General features: G+C 33.0%; 4 protein-coding genes and 1 long non-coding RNA gene across 18 annotated transcripts in view; 2 read left to right on the top strand and 3 right to left on the bottom strand.

Annotated features, from left to right (window-relative positions):
• LOC109543823 overlaps positions 1-4,186 on the bottom strand; it is a 39,485-nt gene extending 35,299 nt beyond the window's left edge. For all 4 annotated transcript variants that reach the window (XM_019913709.2, XM_019913713.2, XM_019913712.2 and 1 more), the window contains exon 1: positions 3,949-4,186. The gene's annotated coding sequence lies outside the window, so the exon portion shown is untranslated. The remainder of the gene's footprint in view (positions 1-3,948) is intronic.
• Positions 4,187-7,233: 3,047 nt separating this feature from the next.
• On the bottom strand, positions 7,234-8,569 carry LOC109543839. The gene is made up of 3 exons (XM_019913743.2): positions 8,387-8,569; positions 8,063-8,238; positions 7,234-7,430 (listed from the first exon to the last, which is right to left on the bottom strand). Exons 1-3 carry the CDS (start codon positions 8,552-8,554, stop codon positions 7,367-7,369), a joined length of 408 nt encoding a protein of 135 aa, XP_019769302.2. The 5' UTR covers positions 8,555-8,569; the 3' UTR covers positions 7,234-7,366.
• Positions 8,570-9,039: 470 nt separating this feature from the next.
• On the top strand, positions 9,040-18,216 carry LOC109543837 (glutathione synthetase). Of its 9 annotated transcripts, none has more exons than XM_019913741.2 (11): positions 9,077-9,220; positions 9,468-9,700; positions 9,760-9,903; positions 11,374-11,504; positions 12,424-12,466; positions 15,309-15,547; positions 15,619-15,717; positions 15,858-16,070; positions 16,128-16,247; positions 17,538-17,645; positions 17,704-18,216. In XM_019913741.2, exons 2-11 carry the CDS (start codon positions 9,485-9,487, stop codon positions 17,834-17,836), a joined length of 1,446 nt encoding a protein of 481 aa, XP_019769300.1. In that variant the 5' UTR covers positions 9,077-9,220; positions 9,468-9,484; the 3' UTR covers positions 17,837-18,216. The 9 variants fall into 9 exon arrangements, 6 of the variants coding, with proteins under 6 accessions (XP_048523796.1, XP_048523795.1, XP_019769301.1 ...); XM_019913739.2 differs by having other exon boundaries at positions 9,465-9,700; XM_019913740.2 differs by having other exon boundaries at positions 9,461-9,700.
• Positions 18,217-18,220: 4 nt separating this feature from the next.
• Positions 18,221-20,516, bottom strand: LOC109543840. 3 transcript variants are annotated; one of them, XR_007281862.1, is made up of 3 exons: positions 20,382-20,396; positions 19,405-20,314; positions 18,221-18,360 (listed from the first exon to the last, which is right to left on the bottom strand). It is a non-coding gene; the product is annotated as an uncharacterized LOC109543840 (long non-coding RNA). The 3 variants fall into 3 exon arrangements; XR_007281861.1 differs by having other exon boundaries at positions 20,378-20,392; XR_007281860.1 differs by having other exon boundaries at positions 19,405-20,516.
• A 1,679-nt stretch (positions 20,517-22,195) lies between these two features.
• Positions 22,196-23,957, top strand: part of LOC109543843 — a 7,198-nt gene continuing 5,436 nt past the window's right edge. The window contains exons 1-3 of the mRNA XM_019913750.2: positions 22,196-22,367; positions 22,476-22,503; positions 23,200-23,318. Coding sequence (XP_019769309.1) covers positions 22,335-22,367; positions 22,476-22,503; positions 23,200-23,318 — 180 coding nt within the window. The 5' untranslated portion in view covers positions 22,196-22,334. The remainder of the gene's footprint in view (positions 22,368-22,475; positions 22,504-23,199; positions 23,319-23,957) is intronic.

The following is a 23,957-nucleotide window of genomic DNA, read 5'->3' as shown; positions in this document are numbered from 1 at the left end:
AGTATCGTTGATGCACCATGGTACATAAGAAATGAAAATCTACATAAAGACTTGGGTGTAGAAACAGTAGATAACGTCATCAAAAAGTATGCACAGAATCACGAACAGCGACTCCATCAGCATGTGAATCCTGAGGCACTCAAGCTCCTGGATAATGCGGAAATACAGAGAAGACTCAAAAGAACTAAACCATTCGAACTGGTTTAGAAAGCAAGAATTTGTGAGAGAGTACATGTCAAACCGATGTACTATAATATTGCGCACAGAGTGACTATCGGAGGATGTGTGTGCTTTGTGTTTTTTAAAGTAGTAGATTAAGTTAAAGACAAATGGCTTATTAGTATACTGTACTAGATTGCTATAATAATAAAAAAATTAAAAAAAAATTTCCTGGAAAAATCGGTATTTCGCTGTGTTGTTTGATGTTGTGAAATTTTGTTTTGAAAATTTTAGTTTTTTTACAAAACAAGTAGTAATTAGATAATGGTGCCGCTTGGCAGCAACATTAGAGAACAGAGAGAATTATTTAATAATAATTAATAAAAGAACAATCTCTAGTTTGAGAAACATGTAGAGTTTTCATGTGCAAGACTACAGTAAAGTAAAAAAGTTCTCCTGAAATGAGTGCCTTTTTGTGAATTTCTACAGATACTGCAGGACATAAAGGGTTCTATGCTACCTGACTTTTCGATTGAATTCAATTGACAAATACAGATTGCGACTTTTTAATTCGAAACAAATAGAAAATTTGAGTAAAATTGTGTTTTCAGTTCAAGCTGTATGTTGGAATGATTCGTAAACGCAAGTTGTAATTTGCATTTAATATCGGTATGTACCCTATAAAAAAAATTAATCAACCATCAACAGCAGAATCCAATTAAAATTACATATTTTGACGGACCACTAATGAAAAGTCTAGTGGTTGGATTCCCGTAAGACATGAATGTAGGGTTATATTCAGTAGCAGTTTTATTTCTAATATTAGTACTTAAGTATCTCTTTGAAGTTCTACTATTCTCTTTGGTGTTTAAACCGAGTTGTTTTGATGGATTGACATAATTAATTCAATCAATCAAAACAAATTATATTTAAAGACGAGAGAACAATAAAAAAAAATCATTATTCGAATTACTTCATTCAAATCTTTCCATAAAAGAATAATTCGAATTACTTCATTTGAAATATGTAATTAGATAGTTTTTGTAGATTCTTAGGTGTTCCTAAGCTGGGCAATTCTCCTGCGGGTCACATTTTATATTCTGGTCCATCCTTAAAATGTTTGAAAAGCAGCTCGATAAGAAATTTGAGCGTTTTCCGATCAAGCTAACTATTACAAAAAGTGCATTGCATGACTTAAATGTGCCCTTATTTTATGTATATTACTTAATACTGCCTAAATATATTAAATCATTTTAAAAACTGTTAAAATTTTATAAGTAGGTACGTTGTTCAGACCTTTGGTTGAAATGAACAAACCTAAGTACTAAGTGTTTACTTTTTACCTATATCGAGATTAACTACCAACGTACGTAGAATAAAATTTTCATGTTGACGTTAAGTACTTGGCTAACAATGTCAATATCTTTATTTGAAGGCCTTCTATATTGCGTCTAAACTGCTGGATTTTGACGAAGTATTACTTTATGGATACACAATTTTAATATTCTCCATAAGTGACTTTTAATGTACTATATGTGTTAAATTTAATTAGAATTGCTTTCACCGTTCAGATGTTAAAAAATTAAAACACGTTTTATTTTTTTGTTTCAACTCTCTGTATATCAAAAAGGAAAAGAAAACGGAGCTATATAAAAAAAACATCTTAAAATTCGTGTTCTAACCATACTTCAGGCTCTGATACTAACAATTGGAACAACCCGTATACATTATAGTGAATCCATTCATTGCAAATTCAGTGGTTAGATTTTTCATTAAATTCTCGAGCATCAAGATTTATTTAGGCTGCGATTTGTTTGATGGAGAGTGTATGTAAGTATACAAGGTGTTCCAAATTTACGACCATTAACTTAATATTTTCAAATGAAAACACTTGGTTTTATTTTATGAATTTCATCATAGAGTAAATATGTTTCCCTCATCATGTCCTACATATAAACTTAACAGTTATCAGGAAATTTACGATTGGACATATCAACAACCTACCTACAAACGCCGGAAAAAATAATATCAATAACTAATTTAGTACATGTGTTTCGATTTGACAATCACAGAAACCGGAGCTGAAAGTGAAATTTGACGTGTCTGGGGTTTTTTCGAACTAAGTTACTTTATTGTTGAAATTAATTATTTTCATATCTTTACACGGTGGCATCATACTGTATAATTGTGGCAAGTTTCACATAAATTTACTAGGTCCTATTCGATTTACAAATTGTAGTAGCAAAGAGAAGACGTAGAACGTAAACGAAAAAGTCCTATAAAATAAAATATATTTGAATATATTTTTTTACTTGACTGCATTTAATAACATTTAAACTGGGCTTTCTTCAACAAGTTTGTTTGAAGGGTATAAAAATAATCTTTTAAGAAAAATTGCCATTAGACAGAGGTATGTGCTGGCAATTTTCAGATACCTTATCGTGTGAGAAACACTGCCTGAAAATGAGAGTATGGAAAAAATTGTTTTAAATGCATTTCAGGAAAAATTGTCATGTCCACATTTTATAACTATTAGGTATTACCTACACTGTTTCCGGGTTAGCGATACTATTTAATGTCATTCTAAATATAAAGTGTTTTTAGTTCAATTAAATTTGTTGCTTTAAAATAAAGTACCTGCATTCATAAAAACAACATTAGCATTTTTAAGACCTATTTTTCTTCTAAAATGTTCAGTATTATAATGGCATAATTTAAATAATTAGTTGAGCTACTTTTCAGACTGACTGAGCTTTTCATATACCTAAGTTTGATACCTATATATTGTAAGTTATGGATTCAGGAAGTTGTCAGGATTCACATGACACATATTTAAATTGCACAATGCAATTTATATACTAGGTACTTTAGGTCAAAAGGTAGTTGATTAACTAAATACCTATTTGGCTCTTTTAAAAATGTGTTGTTGCATATCGTAAATGTAAATAAGGGTTTTGTGTCCAACTTCATATTAGAATAGGTACCTTTATAAAAACATGCAGATATTGCTCCCATTAACTGATGATAGCTGAGCCGATGTTTTCAAACCTTTTCCGAAAAAACGATTAATGCACATCATAGAGTTAACTCTATGATGTGCATTAATCGTTTTTTCGATTAACTAAATGTGTGCAAACGTTGGTAAACGACACTTTCGGTAGAAACAAATGGAAATGAAGCAAGAAAATTAATTAGGGAGCCTTCAAGGTCTGCCTTAAAGTGTTCACTTGTGGTTGTGGGCTTGAGCCAGAGCTATATCGAAAGTTTGCGCTAACACGTGAAAATGCAGTGTCACAAATTCACAAAAACCCGCAAAAATCAAATTTCAATTAAGTAAAAGGAAAAATTTTGGCACTTCCGCCACTTACTCCAGTGGATTTCCAATGAGCTTGGGTCATAGGTATTTGCAATATTAGCATTCAGTCACAAGATGTCGAAAGCAAAATAACAATTTCAGCATCCAATCATGCAATCCAATCCATTATTGCCCTTAAATGCTCGAAAACGGGTAAAATTTCTTTCAAATTTTGCGAAATAAAAATCTCGATCTGATCGCAGCCATTTTGTAAACCTGACGGGGGAGTGTTATTCCATGTGTTCAAATCGAAAAATAAACCAATTGCACTTTGAGAAACCACAGAAACTTGATCAATTCCGACGATTTTCCCTATTTTCTACACATACAATCCATTTCCACATGAGGCCCTTCACAAATAAGCCAAAATATCTGAGCCAAATCAATTTGCTTACGGCTAAGAAACATTATATACCCCATTTTTAGTGACATACTTTTGACTCCGTAACTGCTTTTCCACAGAGAATTTTATTCGGAGCACTGAACTAACTAAACGTAACACTCACTACTTATTATATTTTCCGGTAAAAAGTCTGTACAAACGCACATAATATTGTTAAAAATAATTAAACGCTCTCAACAATAACAACTCGACGCCATAGGACATGCGCGGACCCGTATGCGCACCGAAACAGCCATTACGAAAACCTTTGACGTTGGTGACAGTGAAAGTCACCAAGCAGGTAACACAGAACCAAAAGTCCCCAAGAAATCAGCTGACAGTCCGCTAATTTTTATGAATAAAGAATGGACAAAAATCAAATTAAAGGGTAAAACATATCAGATGTTCCCTTTGGAAACGGTTCGAATGTGATGGCAAAATTTACGTTGTTAATTTGCACGGAAGAATACACACAAACTGCTTGTGTGATTTGCGGCAACTAAAATGGTTTCTCTGAATTTTAGATTTAAATGCTAAAATAGGAAAATGTCCAAACCATTCTTCCTTCCTTCCAATTAAATATCATAAATGTTGTGAGCATAATATAAAATGTATCAATATCTTTACAAGTCGCCCCAGGAATGATCAACTAAACCATCCAAAGATGTCGCCGTCAATACTTAAGATGGCAGATATATGCGTGATACACAATCAGGATAAATAAAAATTTACTAAACATTCACATTGTATAAGCACAAAGTTATAACGTTTAAAAGATGGCTATATCTAGCCAGATTTTTGATCGGTTGTTGTTGTCCATTATCTGCGCAGTGTCATGATCCCGCGTAACATCCAACATGAAAATTTTCCGATCCCGCCAAAATCACGAATATATTGGTAATTCCAGCAACAATGGATAAATGCCAGGCATAAACCGCCGGAAGTTTTAATCCATATATGGCCTAGGCCACGCCCCCTGCTCCCATTGGTCATTGATGCAAGGACCAGCCAGCATTAACCAGAGCAAGGGATCATACTTGTCTTTATCTATGGCTATAACGAGCATTAATCCGACCGGTCATATAGTTGGATTTGTGCGTTTCCAGCCTGCTAGAAACGACTAAACCTGCTTGTGCAGGAAGTGTCGGTTTGTGATCACGCATTGTTTGGGACAAAATCCCTCAAAAAAAAACGTGCAAGGACGAAATGCTTGCTATAACTTGTCTGAAGAGAGAGCCATAGAGAAAGTAAAATAAGATTAGGTAATTTATTTTACTTACTCTATGGAGAGCCTTGCACCCCGCCAGAGCTGGGCAAATTACTTTTAAAGAGTATTTAAATACAATTACCAAATACTGTTAACATTAAAAAAAGCAATTAACTACTAATTATTAATTAGAATATGCCGGTACTTAGTTGACAAATACTTTTAGTAAAGTATTTAAATACAAAAAAGTATTTAAGAACACAAACTTAGTTTGGGTTAGCTAGTTACTTAGTAACTAGTATTTAATGTCTCAACTGTCATATTATAGTACACCAACAACACTGATAAATCATATATTCACGATATTTACCAAACTATAAAAAATACATATTTTTATAAACATTTAATAACATTCAGAAACAATACATAATAATATTTTCAAAAAAACAGAACACATATCATAGATTCGAGTGATATGAAATAGAATAACAATAAGACAAAAACAAAAAAAAAAGGTTTAAATGTATTATTTAATACTAATTACTATTAGCTTTTAATAGCACTAGGTTTTCAAAGTTTTTGTCTGATAGTGCATGGCGGCGAGGAGCATTTATAAACGTGGCATAAGAAAAAAAATTCTCAACTGGTGGTGAGGAAGGTAAAGTGGTATTATACCTTAAAAATAACACTTTCACTAGAGGATATTTGTCCAACATTTCCAGCTCAAAACGGGGATCTTGCAACGCTGGCAATTCACTGAGCCCATTTGAATCATAATCAATAATAAGCCTTGTTCTATGATCATAATCATTCGCTGATGTACCCAATTCTTTGTCATCAAACTCAAAGAAGTCCATGTTGAATGAAGAACTCTTATCCAGTTCTGGAAGAGGCGTTTTTAGACTTTCAGCTGTCTCATAGCCTTTACAATTTTTTTTTACATCATTTTTTGGCATTTGTATTTTTCCTTCCACATTCCATATTAAATTTACCCATTTTAGTTTAAATCTGGGATACTGGGGGGGGGGGAGACAATAATTGCATCTGGCGTATCAGGATGTAAAACCAAAAAATCATCTCTGAATTTTTCAGTTTTTAATTTGATCAATTTTGATTTCATGCTGGCAATCGTAGGAATAACTAATCCAAAGTAATTGTTTTTTTCACCTTGTAATATATCAATTGCTAACGCAATTGACTCCAAAATGTTTAGATATTCCGTTAAATAAACAAACTCAGTCTCTTTTAAGACGTTAGTCCTAATTTGTCATGGAGAATTGTAATTTTGTCTTTCACTTTCAAAATTTTTTTTGCCGAATTATACTGAGAATTCCATCAGGTTGCCGCTGGGTAGCTTAAATAGTGACCCAGAACATCTTTTATTATTTCAGCTGATTTTGGTCGTCCTACTTTATTCCAAAGTTGGGAACATTTATTAAGAACAAGAGCGGGCTTTGATCTGAGTGATTGAGTTTGGTTTATGAGTTTCATAAAGTCTGTTGTTACTATAAGATTACACGAATGCGTTACGCAACGATGATGTTTAGGCAAATGAATTTGGGATTCTTCAATTTTTTTCCCCAGCTCTCCATTCCAGTGTGCGAAAAATAATCTTCAGGATAATCCATTTCACTATCAAAATCCGCAGATGGCGCGTCTGCATCTACCTCAAGCTGATTATCGCCAACACTCCAAAATCTTTAAAAGCCTTCACAAAGTGGGATCCATTATTGCGTGGATGCGGGGGCATTTATGAAAGTATTTACACTAAATTTTCAAATACTAATTACGAATTATTTATAGAAAGTAATTGACGGTTCAATTAGAAATACCATTCTTAAATTTTTTTATCTTAATCTTAAATAATTTAATTCCTAAATACTTGCGCAGCTCTGCACCCCGCTATGATAGAATTTGCCGGAGATGGTATCTCTATAACCCACGAGCTTTGTGCCGTTCTGTCAGCCGATAGAACTCTTCTCAGGTCTCAACCTATTTTGAGACCTTTGAGATTCTGAAGTCTGTGGGTTTCTCTAACTTTTCGTTTTTTGGCAGTTTGCCTGACGCGTTTAAGACGATCTTATATCGGATTAATTACGATTCCATCCATAATATAAATAAAAAAACATATTTACATTGGAATAATTTAATTTTAACACAAAACCATTGCTGTTCATCTACCAGAAGGTTGATATTCGATTACATGAGATTTCTAGTGTTGAAGAGTAAGATCTACATATTTCTATTGGAATCGCTTAAGTGTTCAGCAGGAGTCAAACAATCCCTTCTTCCTCATGGTTTCAAATTCCTTGTCAATATTATAGTTCCTAAAACAGACAGTTTATTTAGCTTTATTTACTTTTTTTCTAGGCTACCAAATAGACTCGAGAAGTGACATTAAACAGGGTGCACCAAATAGAAGGAAATATTTTCTGGGTTGATACAAGATTTACTCGGACATGTCAACTTTAATGTATCGGGGAAAATTTTTCTGTTAGATACTAGCGGTGATTGGCATCATCCTCTGGACAGGGCATGAACCACCCCTAAAATGTGAACGAGCTTTAACATTCAATAAATTGTCTCTGCATTTTACTTAATGGCATCTTAAAATTGACAGATAGGGAATTTGAAGTGGAATAATGTCAATATACTCTTGATTAATGCCAGTTGGATTTAGACTTCTGTCATGTTGATTAGAATTAACGCCAACGCCAATTCGAACTTGAAAATGTATAGACTTGGCTGTCTTCGTTTGTCGGTCTAACTCCGCAGATCCTCTATCATTTTTTGATCATTCGGTATTAATTCTGTAATCTGCAAATTTTGATACCTAAACCGAACAGCTTGTGCCAACTTTCTGTACAAATTATCCATATATCGTGGTACATCTGATACATACGATGGGATCAAAAAACGTCTTGGTGGCCTTGGTCCTACGATGGGTGGAAAAACTTACTTATAAAAGTTGGCGTAGATTTCCTTCCTCCTATCATTCACCAATATCTTGGTTGCGACTGCTGCAGCTGTGCACAGAACAACGGCAACTCCCAGGTTGACTTTAATTTGACTTGCAAGAAGGCCTCGCAGCTGTGGCTTCACATAAGTGCTGACTTTGTCTCCGGCCATGCTTTCCTGCAGAAAAATTAGCAGTTAAAGTTATGTCATCATCTCATGTAATTCTAAATTTAACGTTCCTTGCGATTAATGCCGCTAAATATTTAGGAGTGCCTAATTAATACTGATAATAACTCTTGAAGGGAAATAAAATTAAGATACTTACTATATATGTTTCTTTATGCAAGAATTTTAAACTATAAAAGTGGGAAAAATATGGCTGACACCAAAGGTTACAGCAGCTCTGACAGTCTGACAGATTTATTTCATCTAAGGATGTTTGAAAGCTACGATGTACCCAAAGTATCGATATTGTAAATTTTATTTCATGCATTTTTGGATTTTCGGGTTTTGTGTGCCTTTAACGTGTCTGATGTACGTGTAAAGAAAATGTATTGGTGTGGTATATGCTTTGTACCATCTCAAATAGTTTAGGCAGTATCTTTAGCGTAGCTTCTCGGGAATATATCGATTTAACTTTATCATTTTTAGGTTAAAGTTCAGCAATTCCATTTCCAGAACTCTTTCTATTGCGCTATAGATCTTACAATTGAGCTACAGATTTGTAATTTTACTTCTAAACATAACAACAATACAATATTAGAGTATTATTTAAATATATTTACAAAACCAACACGTTTCAGAGTCTTAAAACCGTGAAGTGCTGGGTTCCAGAACGCAAGCATTATAAGATTATTAATTTAACAGTTTTTTCCTAGCTGGGCTTAGAACATGGGGTATTTCATTGGCTCTCAATGTCCGTCGCACTTGCTCATACTTGCATTGGCTACAATAAATCAATTTAAGTATGGCGGCTTAGCAACTGTTAGTCTCGAGCTTTCGCTTCCCTAAGATGTATAATCTGTGACTCTGACAACAACATTGTCGACATATATTTCTAACCAAAGATTTAAGATAAGTTCTTGTGATTTTAGGCAAATTGGCAGTGTTTTTGCTCAGAAACTTACCATTTCAGCAGCGTTGTGATCAATTGATAACGGTATTTATTCTCGTGAATTGCATTTTTTAACTTGGTTGAAGCTTGTCAGTTATTACTTTGTTAATTAATCTGTATTTACACTGGGCTGAATGGTGAAATATTTTCACATCCCATTTATATGTATGCACTTCTGAACAGTAATAGCAAACTGATTAGATCTTTGCCAGGGTTCATGCATATTCAGTGTTATTAGTGCATTACAATTTCGTGAATTTAAATTACACACTTTTACACATTAAGTTAGTAGGTAAATATCTTGAAATCATGTCTGTGAAAAGACTCCCTTCGTGCATCCCAATTCCACTTGATGAAAAGGAACTCAAAGAACTTGTTTCAAAGACCAAAGACTGGGTTGTTATGCATGGAATAGGAATTAGATCTAAAACGGCATTCAGTGAAGATTCCATTAATTTTGCACCATATCTGCTGCTGCCCTCAACCTTTCCCAGAAAAGAATTCGAGAGAGCTGTTGAAATACAAGTACGTTGTAATATGGTGTTTTTACATCTTAATCCATTACTTTAAAAACATGTATTTAGACCACACTGAATGAACTGATGCATAGAGTGGCCCACAATCAGGAATTTTTAAAGGAAACTTTGAAAGACACAATTCAGGTTGATGAATTTACCGGCAGCTTATACAAGATATGGGAAACGGTACTAAACGAAGGAGTTACTCAGGTATTGTCAAACTTCAAAACTACGGTATTTCGAAATTTGTTTATTTATTGTTTTTATTTGTTTATTCATGCCTACATTCTTTCGGACTTTTAGTACTTCCTTTCTAATATACGAAAACATGTATTTTAATACAATAACCGAGTCTCTAACGATTCTCTTCATAATACAGTGCGTACTAACAAACAAGGCAAATACTTCGATTTCTTTTATTTAACACGAGGATGGTAAAGTTAGCATTTTTGTACATAATCTATAGGCCGAGCATTTGCTGCAGCGGATTGAAAGCGTTTTAACTTTGTCATAGTAGAACTCTTCAGATGTTTATGCAGCCCTGGGATCACAAACTCCTCTGCTGCTTGATCATGCTCTTCCTTCAAGGGTTCAAAAAGATGAAAGTTACAAGGTGGCGAGTCTGAACTGTCGGGAGGAGGTTTCAACTTTTTCCAGTCAAATTTGTATAATTCTCCCTCGTAGTGTTTGCTGGATGAGTCCTGGCGTTGTGAGCAAAAATCACATTTTTACTGATTGCGTCTTTGATTTTATCATCCAGAAGTTCGAAATAGTATTCCACAGCAGAAAGCACCTTGTGATAGAAAAAAAAATTGTCATAACTTTCCTGGCAGAAACAAGACAATCAAGTCTTAATCTTCACCGGAGCACGTTCACCGTGCTGTTTCCATTTCCATTTTTGCCTGTTTTGACATGCCTGTTTGGAATGCAATGGCGTTTCCAAAGTTCCAGTTACACCATCCCTCTGGTTACACCATTAAACTCATTGACTCATGTTATAACAAACACACTTTCTGCTTATCATTCCAATATTGCTAACATATTAAATGCAATACTCTGCTCTAATTATACTGGAATCTTTCTAATTTTCAATCTCCTTTTCAATTCGTTCTAATCCTTCTAATTATTGAAATATTTTTCTTAATTTAGCCTCTAAGTTTAGCATTAGTTCGCAACGACTTAATGTTGGATTCTATGCACAGTTGGAAACAGGTGGAGTTTAATACGATTGCTGCTGGTTTTGGTTGGCTTGGCCCAGCGTCATTAGCTATCAATAGGTAATGCAAAATTAAACCGTTTTCGAACATCTCACCTCTTGTGAATTTTTGTTTTTTAACATTTAATTTAAGTGGGTAACCTGGTTTACACTCGCGACGATTGGCAAGTTTAAAATTTTGATGTTTTATCAACAAAGGCGGTTCTATTAAATTAGAATGGTTTGTGTATGTATAATATTTATAAGAACAGGTTAATATTAACAATTTAGGTACTATTTGTACTTTTAACTGTTGTTTTTTTGTTAAGTAGGTTGATTTCTGCAAGCAAGTTCTTGAGTTTTTCTTGCAAATGAAGGTTGGGTGCTAATGTGCCATAAAATTATTGTACCTACTATGTGTATCCGAAATAATAAATTATTTTACAATTTTTTGTTAGTACATTTTGAACATTTATTCTTTTTAGAAGTTAAGTCTGGGTCTAGTTCGTTCCGATTATATGCTACACAGCGATACAAATAAAATTAAACAAGTGGAATATAATACTATTTCTGTTAGCATGGCAGGAGTTGGTAATGGAATTTCGTTATACAATAGGTAATCTTTACGTATTTTTAAAAGCAAAAGCAAACGAAGATAATAATATGCCGTAAAAACTCGTGACACGCAACACTCCTTTGTGTTTTGGAAAATTTTAAACCCATTTTGTGATTTTTATTATCATTTATCATCATTTTCATTGTGAAGAATGTCAGAATGAAGCTCTTTGAATATGGATTTAATAGCTAGCTTTTGGAGCAGAGTTCTGGTAATGAAATCTTGAATAACGCTGGCAGCTGCAAAATTACAAAGAAACATATTTTGTTATTGATTCGCGATTAAAATGCCTTCTAAAGTGAAAGTGCCTTCTGAAGAATCGTAAAGCTGAAACAAACCGAAAACCTAGTAAAATGAGGAAAAAAAATTACTTGTTAATTAAGTTAATGTTATTAAGTATTGATAATACGCATTAAAAAATACATAACCGTAATATCCAACATGCATCCGTCTTTTGGCTGCCTATAACAGTTTACCTTCAATTTTTTATTTTTGAATTGACTTGTATTTTTATTAATTGCTTACAATATGTAGTTGTAGAGTGAGCCACTCTGTAAGTGGCTTACAGCTGTCGAGGAGACCTTAAATAAATAAATATACAGTATATCATATAAAGTAAAAGCAGGTTCATGACTCTGGAATCAAAGCAAGCGTTGCGTTTTAAGTCACGGTTTTTACCGAATATTAATGGATTTTTACAACTTTTAACTAAATATGTATGAGTCTATAAATACTTTTTGGTAGTATTTGAGATTATAAGTGTTTTGCTTTTGAATTTGTTTTTGCTATTGAAATGCATTTTATACATAAGAATAACAGCATGAACCTCACATAGCATAGTTAGTTAAACTGTTAATGTTCCTGTCACATTCACCGAACCTTCATTCAAATGCACGATACTTATTCGCTTATATTTTAGGTTTGTGTTGGAAGAGCTGGAACACTTTGACAAACTGCAAAATGTAAGTAAGTTTAGACAATATGTGTATATGGTACTGTGAATGGTCGAGGTCTAGCAAATGTTGATATTCTCCAGCAAACTGTTAAAATTGATAATCCCGCTTGAGAATTCGTAAAGTTTTCTTATAATATCTTTTTACAACTCGCCAAACTTTTTTTTTCTCCTTTTTTTGACTTATTCTGGACATTTTTTCGCGATCAAATTGAAAATCGGTGCACAATTTAAGTTTACGCCCGTGACCCATGCATCCGTTTGTACGATGATACTATGGTAAGAAAGTGTTTCTATTTTACGAAACACTTTCGTACCATCGTATATCGGATGCATGGGACATGGGCTTTAGTGATCTATAACTTTCTCATAAAAAATTGTTTCTCCACTATAGCTGAAATCAAAATTTTATTTTTCGCATATCTTTTTTGGCACGCCAAACATCGCAAAAAGTAATGTGCGATTTTAAAGATTAGAAAATACTAGATGCAAAATGTGCTCTTCACACGACTCGAAACACCTCTTCGTTTAGGAGCAGATGTCGTGCAGTTCAGTCAGAGCATCAGGCATGTTTGATGTCGGATCAAAGTTTTTATCAGTCAAACCAGTATCCTTGGATTTAATTGCAATCGCAGCAAATCAAGTCGTCTGCTTTTAAAATTTGCCAAATTTGACAATTTGTAGTAATTATTGTATTACTGTTCAATTTAGACTACATTTTTGTGCTCTAAAACCACTAAATGAAAACGGATGGTGAATATTCAAATGCTTCAAATGCATCACAAACATTTAGTTAAAATTGAACAGTAATACAATAATTACTATGTATGAATTGTCAAATTTGACACATTTTAAAATCAGACGACTTGATTTTCTGCGATTGCAATTAAATCCAAGGATACTGGTTTGAGTGCTAAAAACTTTGATATCGATTTGCTCCTAAACGAAGAGGTTTTTAAAGTCGTGTTAAGAGGACTTTTTTGTCTAGTATTTTGCAATTTTTTAAATAGAATATTTCCTTTTGCGATATTTGGCATGTCAAAAAAGTTATGCGGAAAATGAAATGTCGATTTCAGGTGCCATTCTTCATAAAAAGTTGTGTGGTCCAAAACTTAAAATACAACCATCTGATATCTTTCTCAGCCGTATACGAGTATATATCAAAAAATTGGAATTTTATTCAAGAATAAAGAATCTTTATTTTTGACATTTTGAGAAAAAATTAGTTTTGACCAAGAGTAAAGCAAATTTATTTTTGCAAATATCGAAAACTTTAATCAGTTCTCTCTTTATTCGTTAAACATTTGATAATATTTACGTCTGTTCAAATACTAGATTTTAGGTAAATATATTTGCATTGTTATTGTCAGAAAAGAAAAAAAAATATCCGGGGTAACTGCACAAGTGCTTCAAAATTACCGATAATTTAGCATGAAAGCTTGTTGTCTAAAAACTGCATGAGTTTATTTTCATCTTGTTGCGAAAAAGCCCGACTCCGAAGGAGGAGGGCTATTTCGTTCCAATGGGAAAATAAACGAATGCAGTTTTTACAAGACAACAAGCTCGAATGCAAAATTATCTGTTCATTTTGATGCACGAGTGTAATTTTGATGAATATTTCCTGAGTAAACAAAGTAAATGTGGTTTCATTTTATTTTTATTATATTTTATTACACTTTTAATTTTATTACTTATGTTTATTAAATATAATTTGAATATCTTAGGTATGTCAGGAAGACATTTGATGTCTAATTCATCATGAATGACATGACACCTGTCAAATATTTTTCGTAAACAATGCAATTATCGTTGAGTGATAATTGCACACTGTGCAATTACCGCTGTAATTTTTCGATAATTGCACACTTCAAACGGACAGATTATCATACGAGGGAAATATTCGACATAATTAGATATATGTAATTGCATATTTGAACGTAGTTTTTAGCTGTGATCAATTTTTCTTAATAACAAATTATGATACTGTCAAATATAACGGTACTTTATTCCTGAGCAACATTCACATTTTTTTATATAGAACCTAGTATACCACCAAAAAAAATTATATATAATGGTTGCATTTTAGGTTTTGTACCAAGCAGAACTTTTTATGAAAAATCACTTTTTTTTCTAAAATATCAATAAAAAAGTTTCCCATATGGTGCGTACATAGATGCACTGTATAAACAAAAATTCAACTAAGTCCAAAAGTTAGAGCGACTTTTGAAATTGCCGATAATTATTTAATGTGAGTTGTACTCGACTGAGTCAAAAAAAAATGGAATCGAATCGATATTTGAATTCAAAGTACAGGGCCTCCAGCTCATCATTAATTTGCATTTAGTGTGGTCTCTTCCGGTCTCTCTGCAGAAAACATGTTCGTGAATAAATGGTTTTAATCCATGACAAGTTATGAACCACATAATGTCACAACCATTGAACAATTGTTTTGATTGGTTTCGCCCTCGTAATGCAATGAAAGCGAGGAAGATAAAGTATTTAATCTGGCTGTAACAATGATAGAATATTTTGGAGGGTTTCCAGCCTTCTTATGTTAAACAGTTAGCACCCTGAGGAAGGCGACAGTAAATTGCCGAAAGCTAGGTAGCTAAAAAAGTTTTTCTTTTTCTTCTTCACCACTGCCCAGACCGAATTCCTAAGAAAATCCATCATCTTTCAATTATTCGATCTCGGTCAAGAAACTGGAACTTATTTAATTGTCGACCCCGTTTTCCAGGTTCTCACTTGCATTTCTGTCTGGTGTCCTCTGAACTTTATAACTTTTGAAGCTCATCTTGGTTTTCATTCGACTCGTAGTGATTTTTCCTGACTCAGTCAGTTAAACATTTTAGTTACCGGAAAACAATGCTTTAACTGGGATGACCATGGGTCTTTTGGAAGCGTGGAAAATATATGGGGATTCTAAAGCAGCTATATTGGTTATTGTGGAGGATGTCACTTACAATATTTGCGATCAAAGATTTCACGAATTTGAACTTAAGCGTTTAAACCCAAGAGTGAAGTTGATGAGAAAAACTTTAACGGATGTACACATGGAAGGCAGTCTGAGTGAAAATAATGAACTGATGATGTAAGCGGATTTGAGTGCATTTTTATGATAGAAAATAATGAACATCTTGTGTTGCATGCAACATTTTTCAGAGGGAATACGGTTGTAAGTGTCGTTTACTACCGATCGGCTTATACTCCGGAACAAATTCCCACCAAAAAAGAATGGGGCTCAAGATTGCTAATAGAAAGGTACTTATAGAGGATATATTTTATATACAATATATCCTGTAATATTTGTTACCATTTGGCTTTTTATGTTAATCATGTTGCAGTCTTGCAGTCCATCGAGAAATATCATTACGAAGCAATTAAGCTACATTATTTTACAGATCACAGGCAATAAAATGTCCGTCCATACAATATCATCTCGCTGGTACTAAAAAGGTGCAGCAAGCATTAGCCAAACCTGGCGCATTAGAACCGTTCCTATCCGATCCTAATAAAATTGCTGCAGTCAGAGACATATTTACTGGATTGTTTGGTTTAGATTTTGACGAAGCTGGAGACCAAGCCATTCAAATGGCTTTGGATGACCCGGAACGGTAAATAGTAATAACATTTATTATCTCCGTTTTGGGAAAAAAATGTTTTAAAATTAGGTTTGTTTTAAAACCCCAGAGGGAAGGAGGAGGCAATAATATTTACGGCTCCGAGATACGAGACGCCATAATGCAGATGAAAGATACCAAAGAGCGAACAGCGTGGATTTTAATGGAGAGGTAACCAGATTACATATTTTACTCATGTTGAGAGTTTTGGAAAATGTTTATTAGAGTCAATGTCCCTTTGAATGGAAAGTGTTTCTGTGCATCCAAAAGAAATGTATTCTTTTGGATATACCTGGGAATAGTTGGGAAGTCCGGAAGAAATAATTTTCACTAAAAACAGATATTTGCCAAAAATGAAGTATTATTAGCTAAATATCGGCTTCAATATGAATATGGGTAAATAGATGAACGTAATTGTGCACTGAAAATGTGCACAAAACGTTTAAATGGTATAGGTTGATAGCCGACTTTGTGAACAAACATTTACCTGGATCCTTTATGTGCTTTATTTCGACAATTGCTGTTTTCTGTTGCAACGATTTATTTCGATTGTTTAGTTTTAACCGAAAATCATTTAACTTTTGCCTATGTCCTTTTATAAGCTCGTCTCTTTAATTTGGGTCTCGTTCGGCGTTGGGAGTTATAACGAAATAGCAGAAAACAGTAAAATCCAACGAAAATCATAAAAACCCTACATTTTTGTTACAAAAAACAAGACGTTATTGCGGATGTGGATAAATATTTTGATCAGCATAAAATTAATGATATCTGGTTAATATTCGAATTAAAAGCAAACTGCTATGATAATGGTAAATTATTTAGGAATCAGTGACATAAGTGCGCGTTTGTACTGGTAAAACGTTCCTGGAATTATCACTACTTCTAGTGCTTGACTCTTCTAGACTTAAAAACACAAACAGTTTATGCATGTACCTGTTTTCTTTTCATGGAAGAGAAAGACGCTTCACTGAGGGACGATTCCTCAATTTGCTCGCTTATTTTTTTAGAAAACAGTATGCGATAATGTCTTCCAATATAATTCCAAATTTCAAATATTTTTCGCATACTCTTAGTAAGTAACCCCCTAGTACCACTTTAAAAGTAAAGAAGCGACACTTGACTCGCCTACATACATTGTACTCATAACATAACACAAGTTTCAATACAGTTTGTATTTCTACGCTATTAATCGAGATTTAACTCTCAAAAGAAAGTACTTGGCATTATTTGATAATTCTTAAATATGAAATATATTACCCCTGCCTTCTTAAATAATGTAGGTTCTAAACATTTTTTACACATTATTTTAATAGTTTTTATAACAAGAATATTGCTGTTTAACATCTCCAGACATACCTTTTTCAAAGTTTATTTTTGTTTTTAAGTTTTTTAGTCTGTTTTTAATATTATTTTTTATGTCTTAATTATTTTTGAGAGTGATTTGATCGGTAACGCTTTCAGAATAAATCCGCCAATTTCTACGGGATACATGATCAGACCAGGCGGCCAAAATCCTCCTCAACTAGCTGAAATGATTTCGGAACTTGGTATTTTCGGTGTTGTCATCGGGTAATTTTTAATTGTTTTCCATTAGTTTTGTGGACGATTTAAATTATTTCGATTTTAGAGATTCGCAAAAGATAATGGTGAATCGCCAAGTAGGTCATATGCTACGTACTAAAGTCTCTACGGCGGACGAAGGAGGAGTCGCCGCCGGATACGGAGCCCTTGATAGTCCTTATCTAATTGATATTGATTGATTGATATAAACGGTTGAGTTCGAATTTATTTGATTAATTTAATTGAATCGAATTTGTTCAAACGGAAAAATATATTATTATTATTTGGGGATATTTCAATTAACTTTAAAAACACATTGCAATTAGCGGAGCAAACTAATAGATAGTAAATTGGGGTTGATTATTAAGCGTTTCATGCAAAGTAAAAAAAAATGGACAAATTCCTTTGCCGATATTAATTGTAATACTTGCACCTATTTAGACATTTTAATGTTACATACTTACTGTATGTAAACTGTAAACTTTTTAAACTTTATATTAATACATTAGGTATGTTTTTATTTACAGTATATTTTATACAGATACGTTAAATATTAAAATATATTTTTATCAAAACACAAGTTGTCTGTTTTTATCCTTTATGTGAACATTGAATGAACATATTATTTATAATCTAGCTAATAATAGTCCAGGCTTTCAGTTAGCAGGAATCAAACAATCCTTTCGCCCTCATAGTCTCGAATTCTTTGTCAATGTCGTAGTTCCTAAAATGTTTAGTCTGTTGATGAAAAACTTAAGCATATGACTTTCGCATTTCTATGTATCCATTTAGCGCCTTTTCACATAGACCCCTCTACAGCGCTGCTGAGAAGCGCGTTCTGCAGGTACCTTGGTTCCTAGGTTCACACGAGCCACTTCAGTCCACAGTCTTCAGTGGGTCTACAACCTAATCGCAAGCTAATGTAAGCTTCGATCATATTGTCAGTTTTAAAATGAGCTTGAATAGTTAACAACATTTGCTTTTTATAATAGTGATACGGCGACGACGGCGACTGTGACAAAAAAAGAAAAAATTTGTATCACAAAAACAAAACTTAAAATTCTGCGAAGGAATAATTGTTAGGGTTGGTTGTCCTGGTCGGGGAACGTGCGCTTCTCAGCAGCGCCACTGAGAAGCGCTGCAGAGCAGAGACAAAGGATATCTTTTATTACTACGTATTATTACTTGTTGGTGGTCCGTGTGAAAAGGCGCTTATTAATCACGACGTGTAAATTAAAAACATAAAAATAAGTTTTAATTTTTTTTCGTACTTTCGTGTAAGCCCTAGTAATTCCTTAAAGGAATGACGCCAATTTGGGATCACCTTGTATAATAATTTGTAAATAATATCTAGTTAACAAATCTATAATAATTTTTATTTTGACGTAGAAATAATTTTATCAATTATATGAATGTACTTTTGACTAGGTATTACTGTTTGGAATAAAGTGTATAACAATAGTAATTTTGATTAGGGAATGAAAATACCTTTCATTTCAACTATTGAAAGTTGGGAGTTGGAACAATTGTCGCTCAAAAAGTACGGAATTAACGATATTTTTGCAATATAGGATTTAATTTTTGGATTAAAAATTGGCGGCTTTCGGAAATTTTACATGTATGCCAAAATATCCAGATACTGCATTTATTCGATTTCGCAGATACTGTTTGTGAGTCATAACAGCATATACCTACTTTTAATTAAGTATTTGATTTATGCAGCGCAGTGTTCGCTTATTGCATCCTAGGTATCATCATGGGTACTTACGCGTAAAAATCGTTATAAATTTTCTTTTTGTGATCAATGTAGAAGATTTGAAAGGCAAGTCCTCCAAGGGCGGCATTGATAAGTGAACTAATTAACCATTTCGTGATCCGACTTTGTGCGAGTCCGTGCATTTGAGGTTTTGGTATTTTCATATTTTTACTGCGGACTTTCGTTTAATATTGGAGAACTCGTTTTTGACGATTTATGTCAAAATCCGTCTTATAGGACCAAAATAAACCGTACCTTTTTGCTATGGTTACCATATACTCTGCCTAGTGTTTGTTCTAACGAGAGTTTTACATCGTCTAGTTTTAAAATAGAGCTCTTTAAGATCCACAAACGTTAACTTTTTGCTGAGATAGTTAGAAAGTTGGTGTTGGTAGCCATCGAATAAAAATGTCCCCATTTTTTCGTTTCAGTATTTCATTAATTTTCCAAACTAAAAGTAGTAGCGGAGAGTGTTGTATCTTGAGCATTTTTGGTTTTTAATTTCTTTTCAGATACTTTTTGAAATACGCTCATTTCACTTACATCACTATGATTATCATTGTTTCGTATGCAGAGCGATATTCTCAAAAATCAAGCTAAGTATGGGTATGTATTTTTTATTTGAGCTTGCGACAAATTCTTCCAAGGTACAACTCGGTTATTGAAACCTCAATAATTGTAAATTGGGGTAAGAAATAAGTCCATAACATGAAGCAAGATAATGCAGATACTAACTGAGAACTGCGATCAGTTCATTACCATATAAAGTATATATCTTCGGACATTTTCTTGCGAGGATCGAGTTTGTTTCATATACTTAAATCTTCAATTTTGATAATGTGTGGATGGATTTATTCGTCTGCCACTGTACCAATGAAAAGTCCGCTTGTAATATGCATTCGCCTTCATTCCAAGTGGACTCCTTAAGAGATAGAGAGCCCAAGACAAACCGATCATAACGTTGGTTTACAACGATGTTACTTACGTACGAGGTTCGATTACACTACATTCACACGAATGAAGGCCATTAATTATTTACCAACTACTTTTATTGTTGAAATCTTTGAAAAATTGTTTAACAAACTTTATTCATTCTAGACATACGCATTCACGCAGTCCATTTTAATTCTATTATACTCTAGAATTATCCTGCTGCTTCTGTCTGTAGCAAGCCATACAAGCAATTATTAAAATATTAATATAGGCGGTACCTACTAATTATAATAATGTAGGTACTAATTGGATAAGTACAAAGACATCCGTGTTATTTATACTTGACATTTGAACTCGATGTTTATATTTGATATTTGCGGTAAATTAGTCGGCGTATTGCGAATTTTACCACTTGTTTACTACGTTTTAGAAATTAATTAATCTTAAAAGGATAGAACAATTCAATGCAGTTCTTCTCGTTCGACGAAGACTTTAACGCTTATCAGAAAATAAGGAATAAGTCGAAACTTTCATAATAGGTTAAACTTTTTGTCATGTTTAACAATTAAATTATTAAATTTTCTTTTTTTATTTAAAAAATAATAACTTTGAGGAAATGAACAGCATTTTGGTCAATTAATTTGTTACTTGCCTTAGTATGGAAGATACGAATTTTTAACAGATTGGGCACAGTTGAAAAAACTTACATTTTGATTCTGATGTTTACAAAGCAATCAAAAATCAGGATTCTGGGTGATTTTCCTGAAACCTTCCTCATCATTCGAGTCAGCTTTCGGCTAAGTATGGTGCACATTTCAAGTTGCTACTGGTTTTAATTTGATTGATACGAAATTTTGAAAGGTGCGATTTTTTAAAGGGAAAAGCGCAGTTGTAAAACAATTTGAGACCCATATTTACAAAGCTGCAAAAAATCATAATTCATTGCGATTTCTCAAAACTTTCAGGAATTTTAGAATTACACATCCTCTACTCATGGTGTAAATTTCAAGTTGTTACTTGCCTTAGTATGGAAGATACGAATATTTTTAACAGATTGGGCGCAGTTGAAAAAACTTACATTTTGATCCTGATTTTTACAAAGCTGTCAAAAATCAGGATTCCGGGTGATTTTCCTGAAACCTTCCTCATCATTAGAGTCAGCTTTCGTCTAAATATGGTGCAAATTTCAAGTTGCTACTTCTTTTAGTTTGAATGATACGAAATTTTCAAAGGCGCGATTTTTTAAAGGAAAAAGCGCAGTTGTGTAAAACAATTTGAAACCGATATTTTCGAAGCTGCAGAAAGTTGTTACTTGCCTTAGTATGGAAGGTACAAATGTCGTGGGTCGGGGTTATGGGGCAGAATTCTGCCCCATATAGAGCATGTTTTTCAAAACTTTATAACATTTGTTCAGACTTTTGTTATTATATTATTATTATATATTAGTTATCCAGCAAAATGGAGATTATATAAGATTTAAATAATATAAAATCTAGTCCAGAAAAGTAAGAAAACCTACATTATTTTGAAAATCTAGGTACAGATTTTCTAGAAACAAGCATGCAATAAACTTTGTACGTTCCTTTTACTGCTACCTAAAAGTCTAGTATATTTGTATTGGATTGTTTAACTAACCTACTGGTTCTTACAAGAGGCTTTTGAAATACTAATAAAATACGAAAACATGATTCAGATATAAGGCAAAACATGGGTCATGGTAATAGTTTATTTCCAAGTTCTATGTTTAAACATAAAACTTTTTATTAATTTTTTATACTTTTCAATTAACACCTAAAGTGGGTACTAAAATTTATTACAAACGCTTAAATATACTATATATTTATGGCATGCATATCCTCTTAATCAACCGTATATCGCTTATACCCAACGGAATAAACCTTGTTTACTGGGTTTTAACCATTTCTCGTTGCAATCAAGTCTATTCTTTGCTATTGGCTATAAATAATTAAACCTCAGTGTTACAAACTTTTAGCAACAGCAAGGTTATCATGATCATTAACTTAGCCAGTGTACTTTCGTTGGTAAGCCACGTGATGCATGTTTTTAAACCTCTTGAAAATTATGCAATATTGACAAAATTAAACATGTTTCCTTAGTAAAACGTGTTTAAATTATTTATATTTTTTTAGGTGGAATTAGTTTATGGGCAAAATTATGGTAAGTAGAAATCAATGAGAAGCGAACTATTGCCGAAAAGAATTTGTTTCATACCATTAAAAATTTATTAATTTTTTGCTTACATATAACCGTTTGCGGCTAAGATTTACACAGTAATCCCTTTAAGTAGCCATATAGAAAAAAAATTAATTAAAAATAAATAAGTTTAATTGATTTTTAAAATAAAAAATCTAAAATGCAATCATCAGATATTCCTTGCTTTAAATTAACTACGCGCCTTCTCAAAAAATATGAATTTGGCTCAAGCTCAGAGCTTTTTCGTTTGACGTACCTTAAAAATGCAATCACCAACAATAATGCAAATTAGTTAAATTCAATGTATGTCTTTTTTTTAGAAAAACGGAGGCAATTTTTCAGTTTTTTAATAAACTAATTTCAATTATAACTCAAATTGAGTAGATCATAATTTATTTCGTAAATAGACAAAATGAAAATATTACAGTGTGTTGCGATATTTACTTTTTAATAGGCAAATTTTCACGTCAAATGAACAACACAGGATTCGAAAAAGTTCATCACCTAAGTTTCAAACTTTTTAACGTTAAAAAAATACAGCACAATATCGCTAATTTTGGGTATTCTAATACACACTATACATATAATTAATACACAGCGAATTTTATTTCCACTCTTGTTCTAATGAATGCTGACTGTTAATTATTTATGGTGTTTAAGATTTCTTGGAAAATCTTGGATCCAGGATATCATCTCAGGTTCAAGCTGGTTTGGCCCCATTGCAAGGATTGGGCGATAGAATAAATGCGCAAGTACAACAGAGTCTTGCTGGACCGAAGGTTAGTATTATCGAATTCCGAAATAGTTTTTGTAACTGTCTCTCCTTATTTTTTGAATAAAAAGTGTACTGAATTTAATATTTTCTACGGATCTCAAGGTTATCTAGGTTTCACGTGAGAACAAGTACGATTTTTTCTTGTGAAAAAGATCACTTTTTGAAGAGTGGCAAATTTCAGCAGTTAGATCGCTTTCTTATTTTTTGCAGTCATCAGCATCTCCCTCCTGATATAAAGAATTTTCCGCAGCTACTTCAATTAATTTTATCCACTTTTCCTTTTTTTGGTTTATGGAGGAATTTAATTTTGAAACATCAGGAAAATTGTTCAGTTATTTATATAAGCTATGATATATTTTTTAGTTTGTCTAAGATTTATTCTTTGATACTGATTTCAGTAGTATTTGGTTACTTCTTTTAATTAGGATATTAAACTTACACCTTTACACTTCCTTGATTAAGTCTAAGTGGGTTTACACGCCCAAGCCATCTGCACACTGTAACTTGTTCTGGCACTTTCGTGTTGTTCAAGAATGAGTATCAGACGCTTTGAATTACAGCAGCACTATTTCTATATTGAATGCATTTCACACAAATTTAATGCATCTTCAGCTTGAGTACGTGTATCTAAATACAGTAATTT

Source organism: Dendroctonus ponderosae, unplaced genomic scaffold (genome assembly GCF_020466585.1).
Source record: "Dendroctonus ponderosae isolate FM_Combo_2020 unplaced genomic scaffold, Dpon_F_20191213v2 Dpon_F_20191213_6, whole genome shotgun sequence".
NCBI classification, from domain to species: Eukaryota; Metazoa; Arthropoda; class Insecta; order Coleoptera; family Curculionidae; genus Dendroctonus; species Dendroctonus ponderosae.
The sequence above is the reverse complement of the archived record's forward strand: the minus strand, read 5'-3'. Positions and strand labels throughout refer to the sequence as shown.